The 26,558-nt window shown below is 38.7% G+C and overlaps 2 protein-coding genes across 2 annotated transcripts; one reads left to right on the top strand and one right to left on the bottom strand.

Moving 5' to 3' along the window:
* On the bottom strand, positions 1 to 15,605 carry LOC139719853 (ubiquitin-conjugating enzyme E2 Q1-like). Its single transcript, XM_071631238.1, has 10 exons — positions 15,292 to 15,605; positions 11,336 to 11,440; positions 10,728 to 10,829; positions 10,071 to 10,189; positions 8,851 to 8,947; positions 6,878 to 7,026; positions 5,713 to 5,803; positions 4,041 to 4,244; positions 2,376 to 2,442; positions 1 to 1,039 (listed from the first exon to the last, which is right to left on the bottom strand). Exons 1-10 carry the CDS (start codon positions 15,451 to 15,453, stop codon positions 1,008 to 1,010), a joined length of 1,128 nt encoding a protein of 375 aa, XP_071487339.1. The 5' UTR covers positions 15,454 to 15,605; the 3' UTR covers positions 1 to 1,007.
* Positions 15,606 to 18,111: 2,506 nt separating this feature from the next.
* LOC139719854 (small ribosomal subunit protein eS6-like) lies at positions 18,112 to 26,056 on the top strand. The gene is made up of 5 exons (XM_071631239.1): positions 18,112 to 18,161; positions 21,520 to 21,651; positions 22,664 to 22,874; positions 23,318 to 23,467; positions 25,598 to 26,056. The coding sequence occupies exons 1-5, from the start codon at positions 18,156 to 18,158 to the stop codon at positions 25,831 to 25,833; spliced, it is 735 nt and encodes a 244-aa protein (XP_071487340.1). The 5' UTR covers positions 18,112 to 18,155; the 3' UTR covers positions 25,834 to 26,056.
* The last annotated feature ends 502 nt before the right edge of the window (positions 26,057 to 26,558 follow it).

The following is a 26,558-nucleotide window of genomic DNA, read 5'->3' as shown; positions in this document are numbered from 1 at the left end:
CTTTGATTTCTATACGCTGTCATTGCTGTTGCTTTACGGAACTAAACCTCAGTTAACAATTGCTCAGCGGATCAGTCTCTCGAATCTGCCTCGATAGCCTACGTACTTTGGCAGCGACTAAGTACAGGAACATGATGAGCTGCCGTACACAACAGCACAAAGGCAGGCTGCCATTGGCTTTTTCCATATGTGGTAGCAACCTCTGCCAATGCACATCCGCACATCCAAACTGAAGTGGGAAGACGGCACTCTTTCTCCTGTGCGTGTGTTTTTTTCTTTCTTGTCAAATTCATTAACGGGAGACAAAGCAAGCACTTTTGTCTTCTTCTCTACTCACTAATCATCCCACCATTGCAAATATCCCAGGGCACTACGATGATATATAGTATGTTGTCATATGACCGTATGAGAGATTCTTTCTGGATATGTATCTGTCTGTCACGTATGTTCCAAATCTCCACCCGCTTGCTCCATGCACGCAACCCACACGAAGAGCTGCAGCTTGACGTCACAAAGTATATCAATCATGGTTGCAGCTTCCGTCCTTGCTACATGCCGTCTCGATGGCAAAACACGCTTGTCCGTCCAAGAACCAAGCTGTCAAGGTCACATCTCCACTCTTGGTGCACCGTTCGGGGCCGTTTCTAACGAGACTGACCAGCTGCGGCTTTCGAGGATGAGAGCACTTCCACGCAAACCCCTCACCGGTACAATTCTCGACGCTAAGTAAAAGGATTCCCAGTGATTATGCTTTCATGACGATTACCATACGCGAGATGAGAAAAGGAAAAAAAAAGTACACGGAACAAAATAAAGAAACGATGAAACATGAGCAAAACAAGGCTGATGTGATTGGTTTCTCCTTACTCTTCCTATTACTCAGTTAGCTCATAAAACAGTCCGCCAGCGAGGCGGCCGAAACGTGTCGGTGAGAGTCTTGAGCATGACAAAGTTCACTCTGTACACAAAGAAAAACAGAAGAGGCTCCTTGAAGAGAGTCCCCTGCTCTAGCCGTCCTCCTTCGGCGGGGTAAACCAACCTGGAACGACAGAAAATAGCAGCGATGGTAAATTCAAGTGATATGCCACAAAACCTTTGAAGTACAATGTGCATTCATGTGAAATTCCACTCGACATTTATGGTGACTTAGAAAAAAAAGAAAACGAGATTTCACACAGAGAGCTGTTGGAGGTTTATTTCAAAATCAGATGCTGAACAAGAGAGATAAACACTTTGGCCCGAATTCACGAAGGTGGTACAAATGAAACCATGGTTTAAACCATGGACAAAAACCATGGAGCACCAAGTGTTGCACGGAATACTTCGTCGTGAAATTGGTCATTTCGTTGACAAAATGACCGTTTCGTTGACGAAATTATCATTTCGTGGATGAAATGCTCAATTAGTTACAAAATGTTGTCATTTTGTTACAAAATAATCATTTCATCGACGAAATGACCGATTTCGTAACGAAATATTTCATGCGACACTTGGCGCTCCATGGTTTTTGTCCATGGTTTAAACCATGGTTTCATTTGTACCACCTTCATTAATTCGGGCCTTTGACTTGTTCTAATTAAACAGCGAAAGCAGACTCAACCACATGCAAATTAGAGTGGAGCGATGATGCCCTTGCCTCACTTATCTCCAATTGACCGCCAAACAATTAATCACTAAATTCTCTTTCTCAAATCATATTATACAGAATGGATTAGTCAACCTTGCTCAAGTCGACCTCGCATAAGTCAAATAATCGCCTAGGTCAAAGGTCATTTCCAGTCCTCTTCCCTTTATATTCTATCGATTTTAATCCCTCATGAGTTGAATTTTCTCGAATTCAAAGCTATTTCTTCAGTCCAAATAGATTCAACTTAGATGAGGTTGACTGTATGTCATTCCAACCAGATTTTTGTAGAGTAATAATGACTGAGCAATAATCTTTTTTTTTTTTTTTTTTCAATGGGAATTGAGGCTTACTACAGGCAAAATCATATCAATAACAAATGATTTCAATACTTCTGGGATACCACTTGAAGCAGCACTGTGAGGCAATGGTATCATTTCCTTGTCTATTTTTTGTAGGGGATGTGACCCATGTCACTGTTTTTTTGAAAACATCCTAAATCAAAAATTGAATTACTTTGTCCTTCATGTCCAACTTTAAAGAAACTTACTTAAATCTTTCAGTCAGTGTGGTTTTTACGACATCCTTAAAGTTGATTTAAACACAGAGTGGACATTCCCTTTAAGCTAACACCAAATATGATTGTCCACAATGGGTTGTATGTCTAGAGCCAATTGTAAAAAAAAAAAATGGCAGAAATGAATATCTAGTTAATTGAGAGAGAGAATTCGGCAGGAGACACTCGTCTTACCGTTCTTTTCGTGGATTTGTACAAGGGACCTGAAAGACTGCTGCGCCCTCACAAGGCTGTATTGACTCTGTTGGAAATAAGTTGTAAAAAAGACACGTTCAACCCAAAGAATAGTCAGCAGTCAACATGCGAATGATGACACAGGTACTCATCGGGAGTAAGGGGAGTAACTCCCCCCCCCCCCCACATACAAAAAAAAAAAAAAATCTGTGCAGTTTTTTGAAATGCTGTAATATGATTTCTTTCACATGGCTACAATGGAAGGAATGAATGCTCGCAAGCAAGCGAACACAAGACCGATGGTTGTCAGTCTCCTCCAAAGGACCAAATAATGAGGATAACATATCTTGCCTAGGGAGCAAAACCCCAGCAGCCTGGGGACCTGAACCACAAACCTCTGGATTGATAGTCTGTTGTCTTATCCACTGAGCTGCAATCCCTCCTCATATCTTTCACTCGTGGCCATGCTAACCCAATACATTTGCAGATGGGTCACTGCAAAATACTGTGATTTGGCTAAAAAGAACTAATTCACATTTGTTACAAAATCCCAATAGTTTAATCTCTTGAAATACATACATGTACATCCTGTGCAAATATCACATTCAAAATGTGTTAAAATTTGAATTGTTTTTATTATGAAGAGGGTTATCTCCCACATTTGCATTCCTAACTCTAGAGCAGATTTCCTTAAAACTGTTTTCATACGACTGCTAAATTTCTTTGATCATTTTCTGTAACTGGCTTTTCCAAATGATCATGTGAAACAATGAATCCTTCTGGCTACTGTGTATTCTCGATATCATTGGCAATGCATTGGTTACAAACAGACTATAGGTGGCAGTGTTCGGGAATAACATTTCAGACAATGCCAAATATCAAATACTGGTATAGAATTCTCAATCAATATGTCAGTCACATCACTCTCTTGAAACTTGCACCTCAGATGTGCTTGTTGTTAAATCAAACAGAATCCAACGGCAATGAAATATCCAAAAACGGGCAAAACAATACCCTTCACTGGAAAAGTGTATGAATGCCAGTTGCTCTGTTCAGCATAGTGCATCTTTTGGTGTGGCAGATAATCCCAAACTTTTCTCCTCTACCTGGAATAGCTCCAGCGGGTGAGCTGGTTACAACTTCCTTTCCAAGGAAGAGATTTGTTTCCTTTGGGCAATGATTTATCTATCAACTTGCAAAACAAGCGAAAACAGAGCCAAAAATAGGGCACCCTTTTGTTCTGGCTTTGAACAAAAAAAAAAAACATGCTTTAATGAAATCAAAGAGTATGATCATTATTATCAGAATCATTATGACTACCATCATAACACACCCATTATTACCAAATGCAGCATATACGCTTCCTCTTCTTTTGATGACAGCAGTGCTTGCACAGATGGCATAATTTCAGCTACTGGAAAAACTAGAAATTTTCATGAGAAGAAAACTTTCACGAATTTCGCGAGCACCCATGATTCACAAAAGTAAAATACATGTAAAAGTGCTTGGCTATACAATGCACTGAATGCCAGTGGCAATTTGTGCGAATTTCATGCTGTGAAAAAGCAGTCGGCTCAAATTTGCGAAAGTTTCATGCCGCTAGTGTTTCTTGCTTTACAGTAACTGGCCATCCGTCGGTGACAGGGTCCGGCAACGTCCACTCACCTTGCCCGCGCCAAACTGTATCCTGGCCTTGCCCTTGACCAGTGTGGCTGCGATCTGCAGTATGACGGCCTCGATGGTGTAGGCACTGCTCCAGCCCTGCTTGGTGAGCAGCTCCATGCAGATTGCACCGCCCCCTAGGACGTAGCCCCCTGTCAGGATGGGCCACACCACCCGCACGAAGGGAGGGTCGTACGGGTAGTGCTCCTGCAAAGAGTTACAGGTGATGTCAAACAGTAAGGGCAATCAGCCGAGAAAACAAGCATACAGAGAGTCAAAGTGGGAGCAAGGGGGGGGGGGGAGGGATGAGGCATTTCTCAGAAACATAAACACCAAAGAATCACCACTTTATCGACAAATGGAAGATATGAAAAGCTTAAATGCAAAGACCAATATCACCATTCTTATCAATTTTAGATATGAGATTAAATCTACTGAAAAACAAAAAGATTAGAATACTTGTGATGATTTTGATATCTTCAAAAAAATCTTTTGTTATGTAACCAGTTCAGTACCATAGAGAAGATTTTAGTTTTTGATGACCTTTAGCTCAAAAAATTGAAAGTGGCATATATCATTTTTGCATGCAAACTCTTCATATTCATCCATATCATTGCCTTTACTACCTGGTAATGAACTCTTCACCATGTTACTGTGTTTATTTGGATGGTTTCACAGACAGTGAAGGGATATAACCAATCACAGAGACAATCCTTTGGTGCTGTCTTGAAGTCTTACTTTTCATAAGCAGCATCAGTCTAAAATGTGCATGACAAGTTTCACAAGTCTTCTCGGTATTTCACATCTTTGTTCCCTTGTATGTAAGCAAACGGATCCGTAGCCAGTTCAGAAAATTTTTTTAGAACGGCAAATAAAAATACCAGATATGCAAGTGAATAGGTTTGTGTGTATGCTAATTTGCATCTATTATGTGCCCCAAGAGATATACTCATACTCCCTTTGACAGAAAGATCCCTGAGATTCAGTGACATTACGATATTGATATGGGTGCTCGTTCTGAATTTTGCTCTACAAAACATAAAACACACACAAAAGAACAGAAAGAGAGACAAATAAACAGACGGATAAAAACAATGAACCAAAATGCCTCCAGCATAATTGTTTAAGAGGCATAAAGTGCACAGGTACCTCACACCATTCGTGCAAATTAGAATCTGGCTGAGTACTGTGATGCTAGCAACCTAGCAATAGTCAATGCTGCTTGCTTCAGCTGGATCTTTCTGGAGTTGAGTCATGCTTGAGTGATAAGCACCTACTGCCATTCTTTGGGTGACTGAAACCAGTTGACAGGATCTGGCTTGGCCAACAATTCCACCCAAAGAATGAATAAATAAATAAATAAACAGCATTTTGAACAAATAGAAATAAAAAAATACCCCACAAAAAAAATAAATAATAATAATTGTCAGAACAAATATAAAAGAATAAACCAATTCATTGGTAATAAAATTAATTATAATAAGATATAGCACTTATAACACTGATCTAGTTATTAGTGCCCAGCCTTGATGTGCAACTTAAAGCAATGGAAACCACTGTGGGCTGGCTGGCTGGCTGGCACAGGTTCATGCAAGTCATGCACCATAGCTGACCCCTGGCCGACGGTTTAAATCAATTCAGAACGTCTGGTCCCGTGTTAAACTCATCAACCTACCTTAAAGGTCATATTGAGGAGTATATGATCCTTGCCTTCCTTCTCTTTCAGTTGAATTAGATCTGCATGGAGTGGGCTGTCAGAGTCAACTCTGTTGAAAAAAAAAAAGAAGAAAAATAATTGAGTTACATGAACACCTCACTTATCTTCAATGATATCATGCATAGGACAGGATACGGGAATTTCTTTGGATGCAAAACACAGGTCAAAAAATGTCATTGCTCGTCATATTAACAAAACATATTAACAAAACAATCTAATCTAGCAGGAATGTTAAAGTGAAAGTTACAAAAAAAAATGGCAACACAAAAGGAAACAAATCAAGAGTCATATTTTTCTTGAGTGAGTAAATAAAAGTGCTGTGTCCACATCCAGCGCGAACCTCACTTTACACTCACAGTCTATATAAAGTCTAAATTCTGCCTTATTATCACAATATGGTTAAATGAAAGATTGCAGGAATAGTGAAATGAAATGGATGAATACATCAAACTTTAAATGTAGTGAAGAGAATGAAAAGTTATCAGTGGGTTATTGTACATCCTCTGATATGCATAACCTATGACTTCTGACCCTAGTATGACATTTTGGACAGGATGATATTATGATACCCCACATGTAATTTTATGACTTTTAAGTTTAGTTCACTTAGAGCAACTCTTCACCCGTTAAGGATGAGTCCCGAGTACACTCAGGCAAGCGTCTATGGGAAATGCGTGTAGTAGCAAAATCAAACCGTCCTCAACAGGTTAATTCACAAAGAGAGTCTTGCAGGTAAACTGGATATGTACTGTATAAGTGGTTATTTTCGCGAGGGTTTAATTTTCGCGAATTTCGCAAATCACAGTTGGATTGCGAATTTAACAACATGCGAAAATGTCGTCATACACTAGAGTAACAATACATGCAAGATAGCGTTGGCGTCAAATCGCGAAATCAACACCTCGCAAAAATGTCTTTCACCTTCTAATTCGCGAAAATATCTGTACGCGAAAATAACAGCATATACAGTATGTGATGGACGACAGAGAGAGGACAGGCAATGGACACTGGGATCCCTTATTCCCATCTCCATCTTTTGTGGGCCAAACAGTCGAAATTGATACGGCATTCAAATCTTGGCCTGCTCACACCAGCGGCTAACAGCCATTCTGTATATACTCACGTAAAAATCTTGACATTCCAGTCGTATAGACTGTCATTCACAAGCTCCACAGCATACATCTTTTTCTTCTTGAAGCTGTCCGATCGGTAGATGTCTCTTAGCTCCTTCATTAGTCTGTCAGTTGCCCCTACCGACCCCGAGACGGAACCCTGTGGAAAGCCATCACAAGAAACATGATTGATAGTGAATGACATACTGTACATTCTACAAAACTGGACGGTATACTTAAAAACAGAATGATGATGTGAACACAATACCTTCCTTTAAAATCTATATTTTCTGTCATATTTCAACCTATTAACACATAAGAGAAAAAATGTTTCATGGCTATGTGAAAGTCAGAAGATCATCAATACACTATGCCATGTATTAAATGTAAATGAAATGCCACTATTTCCGATACAGAAACACATTCGTCTACAATGCACCAGGTACACTTTGTTGTCCTACTCACATCAATGAAGAAAGAGGAGGAGCCTACCTCCACCACAAAAAATGTGAGAGAATGCATTTTTGGTCTTCTACTTTTTCTTCCCCTGTAAAACAATGCATCTGAAAACTACACTGCATGAGGCAATATAGTCACCTGCTAACCACGGACACATAAGATTCCATTGTAGATGATTCGATGACATTTCTTAACATTTGTCTGACATTATGCAAGTATGACATCTATCCTAAAAGTAAGGCGCATTATAACTTTCAAATGGAACCAGACCCTGGCTTGCTTGCTAGTGCACAGGTCTATCTCAACACTGTTGTGGATCACACAGTATGTACCGAGCAGGTGTGTATGGATTCGATAAGGACACCAGTATTAGTATACATCATTGATCACTCTATGTCATCTTTACTTCAAGTAAGCCCTCATTCAAATGCCTCTTCCTTTTTGCGCAAAGACCTCCTGTACTGCTGCAACTTTTCATCTGAGTACCGTGCTGTCGTGCACATTTGTAGGGCTTCACAACAATTAGTGCACAGATACGACTGACAGAGAATCTCTTGCCAAGGTAAGACAGATGCAAATGCTACAGGCCTTCAGCAAGTGCATGAAGACCTGCACCACAGATATGTGGACTGCAGTGTGTCTTCTTGCTGAACATGAAAGGAACAATTAACCCTTCATGTGCTCTGAGTGCTGACAGGGACAGAAAAAAAAACCCATAACATTGTACACACTGTCCAAAGTCCCTGGCACAGATTGTTAAGCGATGGTCCCTCTTGCTTTCTGGTCTGAGAAGCAGCATCCACTGCAACATAATGGCTGTGGCTAGGGGCACATCACAATGTCTTCTACTGTACGGTCACATCATTCATGTGAAAGAATGTAGCCATGTTGCAGCAAGATTGACTTTGCCACTTGCTTCTGCACCATTACCATTTCTCATATGTTATGACATCTTTAAAAAGAAAGAGAGATAATCATAACTGAAAATCAAATAGTAGCTGAACCACGTCATCAGATCAGCACCCTGCTCTTTGCGATGAATGAATGAAGTGGGTTCTTGTATGTGCCGGAGTTGTGAATATCTCACGCACGGGACCTCCATTTCGTGTCCTATCAGAGGGACAGTGTGTTTTTGCCTCCTACCAGGGAGGACAGGATGATTACACACAACATTGCTCAGCTGTACTCGGGAATTGAACCCGGGTCCTCTGGATCTGGAGGCAGACGCACTACCGACTACGCCAAATCACTGCCCTTGTAGGATGGAAGCCGGACATAGGAAGGCCTTGACAAACAAAACAAGGTCAGATTACATGTCCTGACATAAGTTAATCAAGCCCATTCAGGCTAGATGAGGTAAACAGGGCCATTGCATGATGGTTACACAAAATCTTCCACTCACCTGTTCATGACTAAAAAAGGACATGGGCAAATTGAAGGTGACACTGTGTCCTGGAGTAGTGTAGGTGAGTAAGTAAATGATACAAGGCTCTTAAATCCTGAAAACGATGAAGAATGAACTCACCTTGAGATAGTCTTTCCTTTGATTTGACTTGAGTCTTGCTAAGACAGCGTAATTCTCAGCATCAATCTCCTTCTCGTCATTGTCTTTTTCCATTTTGCTAGTGGTGGGGGGGGGGGGGGGGCAGAGTGAAAAATGAGAAGACCGACTATTAGAGGAACTCACAAACTCCAACTAAAGTGTGCAGACACACAAGGTGACAATTTGTCTAAACTGTGCATGAAAAGAGCAAACTTGTTCACAGATGATAAAGACACACAAGATATGAAGCTCTCATTTTCTTACCTTTGTTTACACCAAGGACTGACTATTCTGCCTCTACTATAACGATTGTTGATGTTAAATATTATTGTTGATATCGGCGCATTAATTTCACTGATGTCATTTGTAGTATATGTTCTTAACATTGTGATTTTCAATTTTTGATGTATGCCTGCAATTATCTAAATGAATAATTGACCTGGTTTATATGTTATACATTTTCTTGCATAAAGAAATGATTCAATCAACAACAACAACAAAAAAAAATGAGGGTTACATAAGAATTAAAACCTGTACGTTCACCTCGTGGAAACTTCCACTGTGGGAAATGACTAAGTAAAGGACAATTTCAAACTAGAATGTTGGAGGTTTCCAGGTTTTTGGAGGCATTGTCCATTTATGCCTCAAAAATACTGCTTGCAATGATTTTATTCTATTATTAGTTTCCAAGCAATTTGGAGAGGAAAAGTATTATTTGGAATACTTTATAACAATGACTTTAATAGTCTCATTTCATAGCGTTTCACAGATTCCACTGAAGACATGCTAACACAAACAAAATGTAAGTATACGTATTTGACAATATTACAATGGAAAATGATGGAATGCATATAATTGCAAACATGGATCATTACACATCTATAATCTTAACTTCTAATGTTTTCTCACATTATATTAACCTAGTTTGACTTTTAATAGTTATTGACTTTTGATAAGATTCATCTTTAAGTACATCTCAATTATCATAATTTATTGTTACCGTCATTCAATTAGGTGAATCGGGTAGTACAGACTTAATCTCATTTGAAAGTCAGATAATACAAATCGCCATGCTGCATGGACCTGATGACATATTTCTGTGGGTCAGTTTCTGATTTATATGTGAGGTTATTACTATGGAAGATATAAAAAAGAGAGAGAGAGAGAAAGAGATAGAAGAGAGATGTATGATATATCCTCACCTGGGCTCTTCCTCCATCTCATAATGATCTAGGCAGTCATCTACCTCGTGGTTCTCGTCATCGTCCTCATCCTCCACTGCGTCGTCCTCGTCTGCACTGAGCATTTCTTCATCATGGCTCTGTCAGAGTTGAAGCAGTTAGCAGGAGATATGAAGGTGTATAAAGTGATGTACAAATATAACTGGGCAGTGTAAATGAAACACGCAATCTCGCATGTGTCTGCCTCTACATTTGATCACTACATGTATATAGCAATGAATAACAAGATCTTGGGCCTACAGACAGACAATTACAAGACATTAACTGGCACCTATTAGGTTAAGAAGTATTAAAAACTGAGCGGTAATGTTGATCACTACCACACGGGGGGCATTTCATGAGCATTTTGGTCGGATATTTTTCTGACAAACTGTTACAAGCAACTGAAATCCTTGCATCTGGTTAGCTTAGAGCAAATTGGTCCGACAACTTTGTCAGACAAAATGCTTCATGAAATGCCCCCTGCAGGTGTACAAGAGAGAGAACACGAAAGTGCTGTCAAAATTTGTGAATGGCTACAATGCTCCCACAGAGAGATTCCGCAGAAATCATTACTCACAATTGTACATGTATGATGCGTATGCAAGGAACATGCAGCAAAGTTGCATTTCTACCTACCTCTGGCGGTAAATGCTGTTCCAGCTTGGGCAGAGTTGACGGTAGATTTACATCATGGAGTTTGCAGAGTTCACACACTAAGTGCTTCACATGTCTCAAAAGCTATAAAATAAGACGCAGGGAAAAAAAAAATACCATAGTAAGTGACATCATACATTGTATATCCAGCACGGAAAGGGAAGTTGATAGAATCAGTTTAATTTTCGTCTAAAGTTTCACATTACAGTCACATTTGATAATGGACATTTCAAATACTTTTTCTTCCCCCCCCCCAAATCAAATCAATAATCATGCCAGTTCAGTTATGCTCCTTACAGAAGCATTTACAGAATCATGAAACATATACGTATGTATGCTGTATGGTTGACCAACAATATAAACGAGGAAATTGCCAAGTTCAATAGTTTCAAGATGATGACCAAACGCCCCTGAAGACTCTGCACATTATCCTTACATACTGTGCATTCCAATTGAAACAAACAATGATACACATGTATGCACCCAACTACTCTAGTACATGCCACATAAACATTATAAATCCCAATGACTTCAGCTGCTCTGAATGAAACACCTACTGGAGGTTAAAGTGACATCATAAGTGAATTTACCAATGAGTCTGATCCCGTTACATCCGCAAGCTGCTCAATGACTGTGGAGATGACTGCATCGTCAGCTTCGGAGAACCAGACGGGTGGAGACGAAGGGTAGGAATCCTGGTATGGGGAAATGAAGAAAGTGGATTCTCAGTTTTCAAGCATAAATGAAACTTTAATCTTTATTTCTCATTTATAAATAAATGAATCCATACATAACTTTTAACATTTTGGTTAAATTGTGTTTTTATCCAGCAACATCATTCATTTAGACTGAGATTGAACAAACACCTGAGCAATACTACACATGTACATCTGTGCCTGAAATATGGCACATTTCGAAAAATCCCTGTTTAAGCATACACTATGAAGGCCCTCTTACATGACATGCTGGCATTAAAGCTTCCCATATCCCTTCACAGTAATTTCAATTTATCTACTTTGGAGCTTGACAGTTTTAATCACTGTGACAAGATTTACTAACAAACAGGTATTGGTTTGCAATCTTTTTCTTTTTTACATCATCAACACAAACCTGTTAAGTCTAAATGTGGAAGTACTGATCTGATTTGTAAGAGAGAGGGTCATTTGCCCATCTGAGTCAAATTTGAACATTAATTTTAGTTGAAAAATTAAAAGTCTCTGAAAATTTAGTTCACTTTCATCAATATATGTAGGTATTGGATCATCAAAAACAAAACTGAAACAAAGTTCATGCTGTATTCACCAACAGTTTATTTCAGCACACAAATTTTTGAGCGATTTGCTCTTTCTCAAGTGTTGATACTGAGAAAACAATTACAAATTTGATGAACTTTGTTTCAGTTTTGTTTTTTTACGATATTATTATGCCAACATGTGGACAACTTACTCAATATACAACTTAACCCACTAACAATAAAGAACTGTGTAATTCAATGGTTTCAGATCACTCCAATAAAATGAAAATAGCAAAGCTTTTCAAATACTAGAACATCATGGCAGCAATACTACATACAGCAAATACTGCAGTCAAGAAACCTGCATTTACTTAGTAATTCTGAACTAATAAAAGTACTACAGAACTAATGCCACAGGACTTGAGATTAACCACAGGATTTCAAGTTAGAATCACTATTTGAGGTATTGGCAGATTTCTAAAATAAGGCAAATATTTGATGGCACTATACACATGTACACTATTTTAGTGTTGCTCTATTTGATAATACAGTTGATGCCATGCTAACCAAAGATGGGCATCAATGTCTCTTTAGATTTCATTACACATTTCTTTAAATAGCACATAAAAAAATAATCCATTTATAAACATTTAAAGGGATGGTATAGTAATGGTGGAGATGAGGATTAGGCTTTTAACTTTTTGTGAGATACCGTACCAAGAAACCATTTATGAAATAGCATGGAACATGCCATACTAAGAGGACTTCAAAGTTTACTTGATGGAAATCAGTTTTGATATGGCTGAAACATCCAAAAACAAAGTAAAACAAAGCAACCGTAATAAAAGGTGGGTCCACCTTTTTGAGGATTGCTCTTTTTGGATATCTCAGCCATTTCAAAACAGATTTTCATCAAATAAATGCCGAGTTCCTCTTGAAATTACATGCTCTTTCATATCTTAAAGGAGGTTACCTATCATCTCACTGAAAAAATGACAGAAACCTGAAGTTTAGGTCTCAACCAAAACTATATGACCCCTTCAAGATCATGAGTTATGATCTGATTCTAGTGCATGCAACCTATATCTGAATTTCATGCCCATACCTTGATATGAAATTGTTGTGTCAGAAAAAATATTCAAGACATTCTCAGAAAAGGACATAAAAATCACAAAGACTGTATTTATTCGTTCTAGCCTTCAAATGATACAATGTACATGTTACAATGAATAAGATTCTTGCAACATGATAGGATGAGGGGCTGACACCTGAAAAATAATTTTGTATTCACCAAAATCATTTTAAATTAAGACTCTTTAAAATCAAAAAACAACCATAAAATAGTCTATACCATATGATACTCTTAGCAGATACATTGTATGATATTAATACCTTTTTGACGACCAAGACAAACAGCAAAAATTCTCATGCATGGGGTAGATATGGTGTCACTTACACAAGCAGTGATGCAGGAGTAGACCAATGCAGTGCATCCTATGAGTTTATTAAATTTGCCTTGGACCCATAACAACTTGATTTTCTACCATGCATCCAAATTATGTATTGTTTGATGCACAACATTATGATATCACGTATAATAACTAGGTAATGCCACATGCAATGTGCAAAATATTTGAAACAAATGCCAACAGTGTTCCCAGCTAGTTTTTAGATCTAAATCTACATGTAGATAGACACATCCAGCCCAGACTTTTGTTCAAATGTACATATGCCGGATCTAGAACTCTCACTGCTGGGCCAGTAACTTTTCAGGAATTGTCAAATTTACTGTTCCAACATGACAGGTAAAAAAAAAAATAATAACAAATGAAAAAAAAATATTAATAAACATTGTCGAGGCCAATAAAAAGAAAAAGAAAAAGAAAAAAGAAATGGACCAGTAAATCTTATGCCATGGGGCCAAACCAGTAAAAAGTAGTTTTAGTTTCATCTTGACACATGAAGTATTAGGTACTTGGTAGAATACTGTAAAACATGATATATTCGCGGCATGAATTTTTTCGCGAATTGGAGCCGACGGCATTTTTAGCGGCATGAAATTTTCGCGAACTGGACCTGGTATTCAATACATATACAAAATGTAGTGTAGAAAAGAACTTTCGCGTGCATTTTAATTTCGCGAATCTTCGCGCTCGCGAAATTCGCGAAATTAAAATGCATGCGAACATTTCTCGTTTTACAGTAATCCTCCAAAAATATTCTTTGAAGGGGTTTACAATGGAGACCTACTGTGTCGAGAATGAACACTGGGCTTATCAAACTTCATCAATTCTAAATTCTACAACAAAGTTCTAAACCCTTGTTCTACTGATGACTGTACATGTAGTTACAATAAAGCACAGAGGTTGGTCATGGATTCAGCTTTTGATTGTCCATGGAAAGAAGGACATAGCATCTCCATCAGTCCTGGCACGATCTTGTATCTGAAACCATTTATTTAATGCCCACAATGAGCAGTCCACAACGAGGTTGGTCTACACTCTAGTTAGGGGATGGTGTTGGGCTGTAAAACAAATTAATCATTTGACATTTGTTAATAGGGGCCTACTCTTTGTAGCTGATGTCTATTTAGCTTTGCCCTTCTTCTTCTTCTCCTTCCGTTCAGTACAGTCTACTATTCTACCTTAATTGGAGTTTGGTTAACCCCGGCCCGGGGCGCTCCTTGTACACAGTGACGCTTCGCATTCGGGCTGGTCGCAGTTAGAGTTTGGTGTACCATCATTGGGACCCATCCTAGCGATCCCTTGACAGTATGCAACTTGTACCTGGTAAAATCTAAATTTTCAGTATCCATCACTGGCCTCTACCTTGTCCATAGTCAATCATGAATCATCATTGCGTAGGGCCTATCTATAATGTTTTCAAGACTTTTCCTGTCTAGCAGTTAATGCTAGATCCCGCTCACTCAGGCCCCTCCGTTATGGACAGTATTAGTCAGTAGACAGTAGAGTTCTATATAGCACTGTAGCAGTACAGTAGGGACTAGGAAGTGGGATCAGTGTCTGGGTTAAAGTTATATTGTAAATTTACTAAACGAAAGAAAGTGGCTAGCTAGATTTCTCAGTGCATGTATCTTGCAATTTGCATGGAACTGGTCTGGTCAAGCAACTCTCCCTGATTTTCAACATGTGCTCTACTTGCTTGGAGGAGGCTTTGTTCACAATGGATCGCCTTTATTTTTCCTAAGAAGACAAAAGCTAATGAGCACAATAGACCACATTGTCACTGGAACACTCACACACACAAACGAATAAGACTATAAGAGCCTACACAGCACTACGTTTAACTCACTGTAAAGTTACAATGAATGATGAAGACTTCGTTGTTGGAACCGATAAACTTGCACGTCAGCTCGTCCATGTTCGCAGTACAAAGTTGAAACCTTTCATTTTCTTTGGGGAACACTGCCTCTAATAGTTTAATTTCACGTTTTAGAGATGCTCCGCACGACATTTTGAAAAATACTCTTGCTGCTGCGCTAAATCACAGTCACAGTCATTTGTTCCACCAGCTTTTCTTTCCACTCTTCGTTGCCAGTGATGCCTACGAACACTGCGAAGCTGGGATATCGGGGATGTGCGAATATCACAGAAATGTCGGCGATTCTAAACAAAAGTTCGTGCATAACACCGTATGTACTGTATTGCTCATCCTACACACACAGAACTGTGTACTGATAGCGTGAAGATGGCGGAAGGGACTTCATCATCCTAACGCAAGAGGTCGCTAAACCACAAATTTCCACAAGTTTCCTGCCTGTTGGGCTATTACACATCTCCGCACTGACTCTGCATTCTAAAAAACATGAAATTTCATTGTTGAAATTACTACACATTATAACAGAATATGAAATTAAATACATCGTATTAATATTGTCAATAGATTTTATAAAACAATCCAGGATATCGACACGGGCACTTGAACAAAAATCCTTCAGAAAAAGCAAAGAGCGCATCTTCCCATGCAGTAACAATGGGATCGAGTAGAAAGTTTAGACAATTTTGTAAAAGAAGTGAACATTTTGTGAAATTCTTTTTGTATCTACTTTATTGTTGACCACACCAAATATTAGATCTTCTTCTTCTTTTTCTTCTTCGGGTTAATTTCCTTCAATTATTTGCGATTCTTGCAGACGGTGAATTGCCATCTAGAGCGGGCAGCATACGGTAGGCCTACTATTGATGTGTTTTGAAGATGCAGATGGTCCGATTTTCTTAAATATTTTGTCACCGAAGATTTTTGCAATCACCAAATTCTTTGATCACTTATGTTTTATGATTAAAAAAAATTAACGCAAGGAAAATTGAATGAAACCGCAAAGATACTAGAAAGATAATATTTATAATACTATTACTTAAAAAATACCCCCATAATGTCAAAATTCCAAAACTCATTGCTCTCTCTCTCTCTCTGTTGTTGTTGTCGTTGTTGTTGTTGTTGTAGCTTAAATGATTCTATAGTCCAGGTAATGTGAATCGACATGAGAAACAGTTTAGAAATCATATTACAAATATATATATATATAATATATATATATATACATATATATATATATATATATATATATATATACATACAACGAAGAATCAAGAAATAAGCTAGTAATGCATTATTTTGCCAATAAAGAATGAGTTTATGGGTGAAATAATGCATTACTAGTTTATTTCTTGATTCTTCGTTATATTGGAGCCAATACGTGAATTTGCAACATATATATATATATATATATATATATATATATATCATTGATTCACAACGTTTGTCAATGTTTGACAAAGCCCTAGGATGGGCAAAAATTCGTGAAAACTACGTCTCTCACGGAGTTTTCATATTGAACTATTGTTGTGAATCAATACTTTTGGCTTGGACCCCGAGCAGAAACCTATTGCTGTTATATTCATTTATATATATATATATATATATATATATATATATATATATATTATATACATAAAATATACATAAATTGATTATATATTGATATATATATATATATATATATATATATACATAAAATATACATATATTGATTATATATATATATATATATATATATATATATATATATATATATATATTATATGGGTGGCAAGAACATCTTTTTTTGTTTTTTTTTTGGGGGGGGGGAACATGCAGGCAAAAGAGCGCGGGAACCACAATTCAATGATCAGCGATTGCACACACTCTGAGTGGAATATTTTGACAATTTTAAACAAAAAGTCAAGAAAAATGAATAGGCCTTTGCAAACATAAATTACAATGGCTAGGTCATATAGGCTATTCTAATAGGTTAGGCCTATAGGCCTACGTTTGTTTTGTTATTTTTTCAATTTGTCCAAAAAAAAAAGAAAAAAAAAAAGAAGAAGAACACCTTCAACACCCAAAACTAGATTCTTTGATTGTTGAGTGATTTCTCTCATCTACTGATCAAATTCTTTGAAAATCTATTACAGTATATCCTGGTCACGACGTATCCGGGTTAGTTCGGGGGTTTACTTGCCCCTGACCGCCTCCCCAGGCCTCCCCCCCCCCCCCCCACCCCTCCCCCGCGAGTTCGCCAATGGCATAATATCTTTTATACAGCCAACCTTTTAAATCATACAGTTTTAGCCATTTATAGCCTACTTTCCGTTGTGTATCTTCTTTATACGTATGAATAAATGAAAATAGATATTCATTTTGTCCATCTCATTTTTTCAATAACTGGATACCAACTCTGTTATCTAACTCACAAACACACACACACACATTTATGCAAAACAGACGAAGAAAATCGTGTCGTGAAACCTGACATAAAACAGGAAAGTTCTAGAATCGCTTTTGTATACTTGAGTACCTTCTCAAGTTCTTGGGGTTTTTTTTTTCCAAATAGCGATTGAGATAACACGTCCTTCGTTTAAAAATTTTATTATAACTCCATTTATAATTATAAAGCCGCATAGAACAAGGAGCTCGAACGTAACGATTTAATATACGTACAAAGTGCATGTAATCAAGGAAAATGTTCTTTGTTGTTGTTTACATTGTACCAGTAGTGATTGCACGTCCTTTTGAATGAAACTCCTGGATTGGAGGTTACGTACGTCTTTCCCCGTTTCACCTTTGAACTCCCTTTTCTGAATATGTCTACATGGTCGTAGGCGACGAGAGTCAGGATGAAGGTATTTTGTCCACTTTTTCTCCTCTTCAAACCCCCTAAAGTAAAGAAATGATAAGTACACCATAGTTCTGGAAGTTATTACTACATATCGAATTCACAAATTTTCTAAGATTGATGATTGATATGAACAGATGAGGTGGATTTGTAATACTTGCCACCCGTGCCTCTTCACAAGTTTCAACAACCACCGATATACAACCTAACACTACAGTATTCCTTCACGCAGCGCACGCACATTTACCAAACGTTATCTCCAGCATTCACCTTTTCGTTCATGAAATAATTATTTCGTGGACGAAATGTTCATTTAATTTAGTTACAAAATGTTGTCATTTCGTTACGCTACAGGAGATACAAAATAATCATTTCATCGACGAAATGACTGATTTCGTAACGAAATATTCCTTGCTACACTTGGCTCTCCACGGTTTTTGTCCATTAAAAATGTCCATGGTTTCATCTGTATGGAGGTGTATCATATTACCGAACGATTTTTATTTTTAATATTTCTCCAGACGCGCAACATTATGCTTCAATTTAGCGAAAGATCTCCTAGCAAACTAACGTTAGAAGATAGTTAAAATTCTGATAAATTTAGCTGTAACAGTATTATTTGAAAACTAAGCCACGCACTTGACAAAATCAGTATTTCAAATAACCCTTCCACAAAAACCGTGTCTTTTTACCGACGCAAATCGTATATGTAATACCGAACATGCCCCCTCTGTATGGGGAAATTTAGGCATTGCATTTTCGGTCAATGTTATTAACGCAGAATAACAAACATCAACATTTCAGCGATTATTACTAAAATTTGTACTGTATAGAGTAACTGCGTCAGTAAGCGGCCGTGCAGCCGTTCGCGGCAGGTACAACATACACGGTAATATACCGCTAAACACTGCATTGCACTGTTACATGCACACTACACATAGAGTAACTGCGTCAGTAAGCGGCCGTGCAGCCGTTCGCGGCAGGTACAACATACACGGTAATATACCGCTAAACACTGCATTGCACTGTTACATGCACACTACACATATACTAACACACTAGCAATCAACAAAAACCAACCGATGAAATATACACGATCTCTGACGAAAGTGAAATTTTCTCACCTAAATGACAACATATCGCATCCAAAATGAAATTTTCGGTACTTCTTAACATAACAGTTAAGAAACAATGGTCCAAGAAACTTGATTTTTTGTCGTTTTGTCGATGTTCATGGATTTTGAAAACATATCCTCACGTAAAATAGAACTTTCGCGAGCCGATGTGGGCCGCCATTTTTTTGGAAAGTGGATGTTACCATCGAAAAAAAATGAGAAAAACACGAGAAAGACATCAAGAACACCGCCAGAATTGCGATCTTGTTTGCGGCCAATGCATGTGCGCCCGCTATTTTCACGTGCTTTCGCAATGGGAATTGGCGCTTACGCAATGTTCGCGAGACATGTGAAGGCGTTCAACTAGAGATCGCGGAGCACGCGCGTATTGCATAGGGATTGTACAGCATGCCGCAAGCAGAAATACTATGTCGCATATCGCCCTTATCGGCGAAAATTGTGCCGGGTTTTGCCCTGGTAAATCATGAAAACTGCGTTGGTCAATGGTAAATTTCTTTTATGAAAACAATTGCATTAATGAATAATCTTGTCTATGATATATGAAATGGTTGAAAATAATTTGCCTGATTTGTTTACAAGTTGGAAAAACCCTTAACAATGCTTAAACTGCCGCAAACGGGATATTTTACTCTACTTAACTTTTTTTTGCTGCAGTTTAGCAATTTTCTGCACCGGCCTCCCTTGTGAGCAACAGCGCGTGCGTAGTAAAATGGATGCGCGCGTATACGAGTTGTTTAACGGGCTTCCATTGAAAATGTACGCTTTCAGTAATAGGATACTGTTTGGTAATAGGATACCTGCCTATACCATACCACCTTCGTGAATTCGGGCCATTATATCAGTCCGGGAAACCCGCTCATGAGGACTGCTCCCGCGTACGAGGACTGCCCCCCGCCTCATGAGGACCGCCCCCACGCCTTTTCATCATGGATAGTGGACATGTGTGTGTAACTAAAAATCACCGTGCAAAGTTGCGACAATTTATAAGTCAGATGTGAGATGAATAGAAGGGAATAGGGGGCCTCATGAGGCGTGGGGGCAGTCCTCATGAGGCGGGGCAGTCCTTGTACGCGGGAGCGGTCCTCATGAGCGGGTTTCCCGGACTGGGCCTAACTGTTAGACTTAGAGGTCTAGATCTATATTGTTTTTGGAGGCCAAAGTGTCCTGAATAGAAGATTATGGAGTCACAAAATCATAACAGCGAGCTTCACCTCCCTGCTAACTAGACGTGTCTAATCCCTACGCGCACTGGTGGTTCTATGCACATACAACGCTGCTGAAAAATGCGCTTCGTTGCCTTCGCTAGACTCTAACAATGGTTAGAGTTAAATATCCCATTTGCGGCAGTTTAAGCATTGGTAAGGGTTTTTCCAACTTGTAAACAAATCAGGCAAATCATTTTCAACCGTTTCATATATCATAGACAAGATTATTCATTAACGCAATTGTGTACCCGCAGTTTTCATGATTTTCCAGGGCAATACCCGGCACAATTTTCGCCGATAAGGGCAATATGCGACGTAGTATTTCTGCTTGCTGCACGATGTACAATCCCTAAGCAATACGCGCATGTGTAGCTGAAAAGAAAAAGAACAATAGCTACCAGCTCGTCGACGCGCTGTGTCCATACGCTAACACACAGAGATAAGCAAAAAGGTATTTTTAAGTGCAGTGGCCAGTGCTTGCACTTCTATTAAAGTTCTATACTACAATACTTTGGTGATAATTGAGTGTGGGCAAATTGGTTTCCATGCTAGAGCATCCTTTCTACTAGATAGAAAGATTGTCTGTCTGGAGGAGTCTTTTATCTGTTTTTTTTTTTTTTTTTACTTTTACGGCTCTCTGTAGTAGATCGTAGACAGACAGAAGTGAGTCCTATAGAGCTCTTAAGACTAGGCTATACGATGCTGTAGGGGGATGATCCCACTGTGGTGTAAGCATGGATAACCCCATGTCTAATTTCTTAGGGCAGGTTCAAGGCATTGTTATCATAACCTGCTTTCAGAAGATTCTTTTAATCCTTTGGGCTTTTGTTTATGGTGCATTGCGTGAAAAGATCCATTTTAGTACATATATCTCATGGCTTGACTTTACAGGATGGTAGGAAATATCTTTCTTTGAACCCTGTTTTTCTTCTACTTTGGGCTTTGCTGAGTTAACTGTTTCTCATTATTAGATGAAAATAACCTGTGATCTCATTGCTGTGTTGCAATTTCCACATACTTCCAGCTGAACGTAAGTTATCCGGCCGTGGGCACCCAAAAGCTCATCGAGGTGGACGATGAGCACAAGCTGAGAGCCTTCTATGACAAGCGTATGGCTACAGAGATGAGTGCTGAATCCCTCGGCGATGAGTGGAAGGTAAGATTTGATGCAGGCATCCATCCAACTGTTTTATTTTAAAGCTCTTTGCCACTTCAGGCAAACACATTTTTACAGTTTTTTTTGCAGAAAACCAGCCTGCTGGAAAAGTTTATTGGTTATTAATATTGGTTGGAGTGATATGTCAAACAGGATCCAGGTACCAAGGTACTTTTTTTTTGTGGGGGGGGGGGGGGGAGTTTAATGTGCATTATGGTTCAAGTCTGTCTGTTTTCCACAAATGTATTTATTTTAATTTTGTTTTCAATTCTATTTATTTATTTTTTTTGGGGGGGGGGGGGGGGTAGGGAGGCAAATGGTGAGGTTATCATGATTTCACAACAACATAGCTTTATTTGTAATTTTGCTTGTCACCTGGCATGCTCTGTTGTTAGTGTTTTGATGGGATGTTTATTTCTGGATGGTTAACCACTATTTAGTGATTTGGTAGATTATTTGCAGTAATGTAATCAATTGCATGCTCTGGTCGTCGTATACTCTGTCAGCCAAACATACATGCATGTGCATCAAAGATATCGTTTTTCAGGAAAAATGCCTAAATTCAGACCCTGGTAGTATCAAAGTCCAGGCCCTTTGTGTACAAAGTACTTTCATGTATAGAGGCACTTCAGACCCTCTCTTTCATTCCTATTGGCATACCCAGTACATGTATTTGCCAACCAATGTTATGTTGTGAATATGGATTTGCTATGATCATTGCACCATGTCACAGTGGAAGACATGAATTTGATATGATGTTGGCATAGTGGAAGCTGGATGTGTAGTTGTAATTGTGCTGTGTTTTGCATATTAAACAGAAATTGCTATTAAATCATGGTGAGAATCTTCTTTTTTAAAAATCTTTTAATAGTTTTTCACCACCCTATTCTGGTGTGATAAACTGTATGTACGCTGTTGATCAAGTCATTGAAATTAGTGATTAAAAAGTACCTTAAGCACATTCTTTTTATCAGAAAGTCAATTTTTGCCATTTCTTTTGCCATTACTGTAGGGCTACATCGTTCGCATCAGTGGTGGGAACGACAAGCAGGGGTTCCCCATGAAGCAGGGCATTCTGACCAATGGACGTGTGCGACTCCTCCTCAGCAAGGGCCACTCCTGCTACCGTCCCAGGAGAAAGGGAGAGCGCAAGCGCAAATCTGTCAGGGGATGCATCGTCGATGCCAACCTGTCTGTGCTGAACTTGGTCATCGTCAAGAAAGGTGTGTACCTTTTCTTCTGCGATCAGTGGGAGGGAATAAGATTGTGTTGGAATGAAATTTTGTTTTAACTGTTAGCATTTTAATGAGAGCCCCCTGTATAACAGCATTTGTGTTTAACAAAGTGATTTCACTGGGCCAGAGTTTATAATGGTGAGAGGGAACTTTATGATGTTGGACAATGCACTCCCGTTATAACGAACACAGTTATAATGAAATTCTGGTTACGACGAAGTAAAAATTTAGGCTCCAACATTATCGGCTGTATGTTGTTTATTGTTTATTTGTTCAGTTATATAACAATATTTCGATATACACTGTATAACAAAAGAAAACTGCTGGTTCTGAGCACTTCATCATTACGAGAGTCCACTGTATCCTTCTCTTCTCTTTTGTTTGGATATCACTCGCAATGTTCTTTGTCCCTTGATGATTCCCTGTGCCAGGTGAGGGTGAAATTCCAGGTCTGACTGACAAGACAATTCCCCAGAGGCTGGGGCCCAAGCGTGCTGGCAAGATCCGCAAGCTTTTCAACCTTTCAAAGGAGGATGATGTGAGGCAGTACTTGGTTCGCCGCCCCCTACCACTGAAGGAAGGTAAGTCTTGTGCAGTGCTAGCATCTTCGAGAAGTGTGTCACTTTATTGCTCATGCTTGATGTATCAAACTCCAATCAGCTTTCCTGTTGATTGAGTGCAGTCATTATATATCAGAAGTCTCAGGGTGGTTTCCTGAAATCCTTCCTAGGAAGAAATTTCTTCCTAAGTCAGGATTTTGTCTCAAGTGGTATTCTGAAAATCTTCATAAGTTTCTTTTTAAGTTTCTTCCTAAGTGTCCTCCTAACTTCTCTTTTCCGAAACTTAGGAATATACATGTATGCAGATGACGATGAGATATGCAAATTTCTGACTTGGGAAGAAGTTGGTTTTCTAGAATGCACTAAGGAAAGAATTTAAGGAAGATATTTAGGAAAGCCCCACCCCTGTCCCAAGTACGTTGAAGATATAGCAAGCTGCAAAACATCATGATACAGAAGTGGAAATTTTTGCGCAGTTTGTGCTACTAGAAACTAGTGCAAGAATGAAAGTACCCGAATATTTTTTGCTTGCCATATGTTCCAGTAGTTGATGTCTTGATTCCGCCGAATTAAAAACACACAAAAATCTTCTTACGCGGCCAAGCGCAAAAAATTAGTTGTGCAAAAATATCCGTTTTTACAGTAGGTACTTGCGTGCAACTTGTACTTTGATGCGTGAAATGGACATGAGAAAAGGGACCTGCCGCGCACACATACACGTATATTAAATCCTACGTCTAATAGTAACTGCTTGTCATTGGTTGGTTCCTTATGATACTGCATTTCGTATTGGCATAAGAAAGGACGTGGGCGGGGATAAAGATGGCCTAATTTGCATTAAGAAGTTCAAAGGAAAAAATGTCAAAATACCAATTCTGTCTTTCCTAGGCACTTCCTAACTTTCTGACTTAAAAAGAAACTTCACCACCCTTAGTTCTCATGAATTATCAAAACCTGAATGAAATCTAGATTACAAGAGAGAAGTCATTGTCACATGCGATATTTTGAGACATACACGTATCTGGCTGTAGCCATGCTGCATTCCTTTGTGTGGAGATATCAATTTATCAATTTTCTGTTTTCTAAAGTCTCCTAGATTCCTCCTTTATAATGTAAAATGTCCAAGGTAAAATTGAATGAAGAGAAATCAAGGTTATATTTTGTGAGGAAATACAGTGCACTCCCGTTATAACGAAATGCTCGGGACCGGCAGTTTTCTTTCGTTATAACGAAATTTCGTTATAACCGCGAACAAATACAATATATAACGAAAACAAGGAACCACGTATATATATCATATTATGTTTGCTGAATACTCATCATACACTGGAAAGCTATGTGAAATGTGATGGGATATCTGTATTACAATAATAAACGCAAGTTCCCCTCAGAAACTGTGCGTTACGCAAGGAGCGAACACACAGTGGTGTGAAGTGTTCACCCATGCAGAGACGCTGTAAATGCTTGTTCCGCTACGTATTTTCGAAAGCAATTCGCATTTTGTTATAACGGAGCACATTTCTTTTGTTTTTCTTTGTCTGTGGCGCTCGGAAAAGACTTCGTTATAACGGAAATTTCGCTATAACCGTGTTCGTTATAAGCGAATTTTGTACCATGGACTTTAATGGTGATAATTTTGGGACCAGATGATTTACTTCGTTATAACGAAATTTCGTTATAACCGTGTTCGTTGTAACGGGAGTGCACTGTATATGAATGAAGCTTTTTTATCTCCTATGGAAATGTCAACACCCTCTTTCTGATAATTTTTTTTCTTTGAGATCTTTTATGAAAATGTGAAACTTATTAAAGGTAAATCTGAAATCATGATCCAGTTGCTTTTTCAGAAATATATGGCTGAAGCTTCACCATCACCCTTCTGTTGACATTTTTTCCTGTCTCAGATTTCTTCATAATGTGAAATGTCAAAGGTGAAACTGAATTAAGAGCAGTTATTGTCAAGTTGCTTTTAAAAAAAATACATGGATAAAGCTTTTTCCTGTTTCAGTGGAAGTCTTCTTGCTTTCAGATAGTGATTCCAAAATATTCTGTAGATTTTTTGTTTAGTATATGTGATATTCAAGGAGTTGATTTGAATCATGAGAACAAGTAGGCCAAGTGTGTCATGTATTCTGTCCATTCTTTCCACAGGAAAGAAGCAGAAATACAAGGCCCCCAAGATCCAGCGTCTCATCACCCCACAGCGGCTGCAGCGCAAGCGACACAATGTGGCCATCAAGCGCCGCCGTGCCACCCGCAACAAGGAGGAAGCCGCCGAATATGCCAAGCTCCTGGCCCAGAGGCAGAAGGAGAAGAGGGACGCCGTCCTCAAGCGCAAGAGGTCTGCCTCCCTGCGCGAGAGTGCCCGCCAATCACAGAGCAAATAGATGCAACACCACTTCCGGCAGATCTATGTAACAACCAATGTCTGCACATACAACTACCCAACAGCCTCAATCCATCAATTCAACCAAATCGACTACACCGTTGCAGCAGCCATCCTGACTGAACTACTTTGTAGAGTTTATGGTCTAAAGCCAAAAGTCTAGAAAGTGTACAAAGCAGGGAAAATAAAGAACTCTTGTCAGCCTAATAATGGCAACAAAAAGATTTCTTCATGCTTTTTTTTTCTTTGATTTTTTGAAGTGCCAACATCTGTGCACAAATTATGTGTGTGTGTAAGTATGTGTGTATACATGGATTTGTCTGATTGCTCTTGGACCTGAATATTCTACAAGTCACAAATAAGATTCAAAAGCAGGCAACTTTCTCAGAGTAATGAGAAATGAAAATTTTACCATTTTAGTCATATTTTACTGATAATTCCTCAACTTTATTCTCCCTGTTTCACCTTTCATTAGTGAAGAATTCAACTTCAAGGTTGACTAAATCAGCACAAAGACTAGTTGACTTTTGAAAAAGTTTGATCATAAGTAGCAAATTAATATGCATCATGTATGTAAAGGCCTTCTTAAACATTTTGTCATTGATTAGTTAAAAAAGGCAACATGAGTAATGAATGACGTGACCTGTGATGTGCGAAAAGTAAGTGCAGGGAGAGCGATTGATTGTTGCTCTTGTCTGATTGACTTGTGGTGGTTTTATTTTGTTC

This window comes from Diadema antillarum, unplaced genomic scaffold (genome assembly GCF_040938485.1).
Source record: "Diadema antillarum isolate AM-2024a unplaced genomic scaffold, OU_Dant_1.0 scf00000115, whole genome shotgun sequence".
Classification (NCBI taxonomy): domain Eukaryota; kingdom Metazoa; phylum Echinodermata; class Echinoidea; order Diadematoida; family Diadematidae; genus Diadema; species Diadema antillarum.
This window is presented reverse-complemented; position numbering and strand designations above follow the sequence as displayed.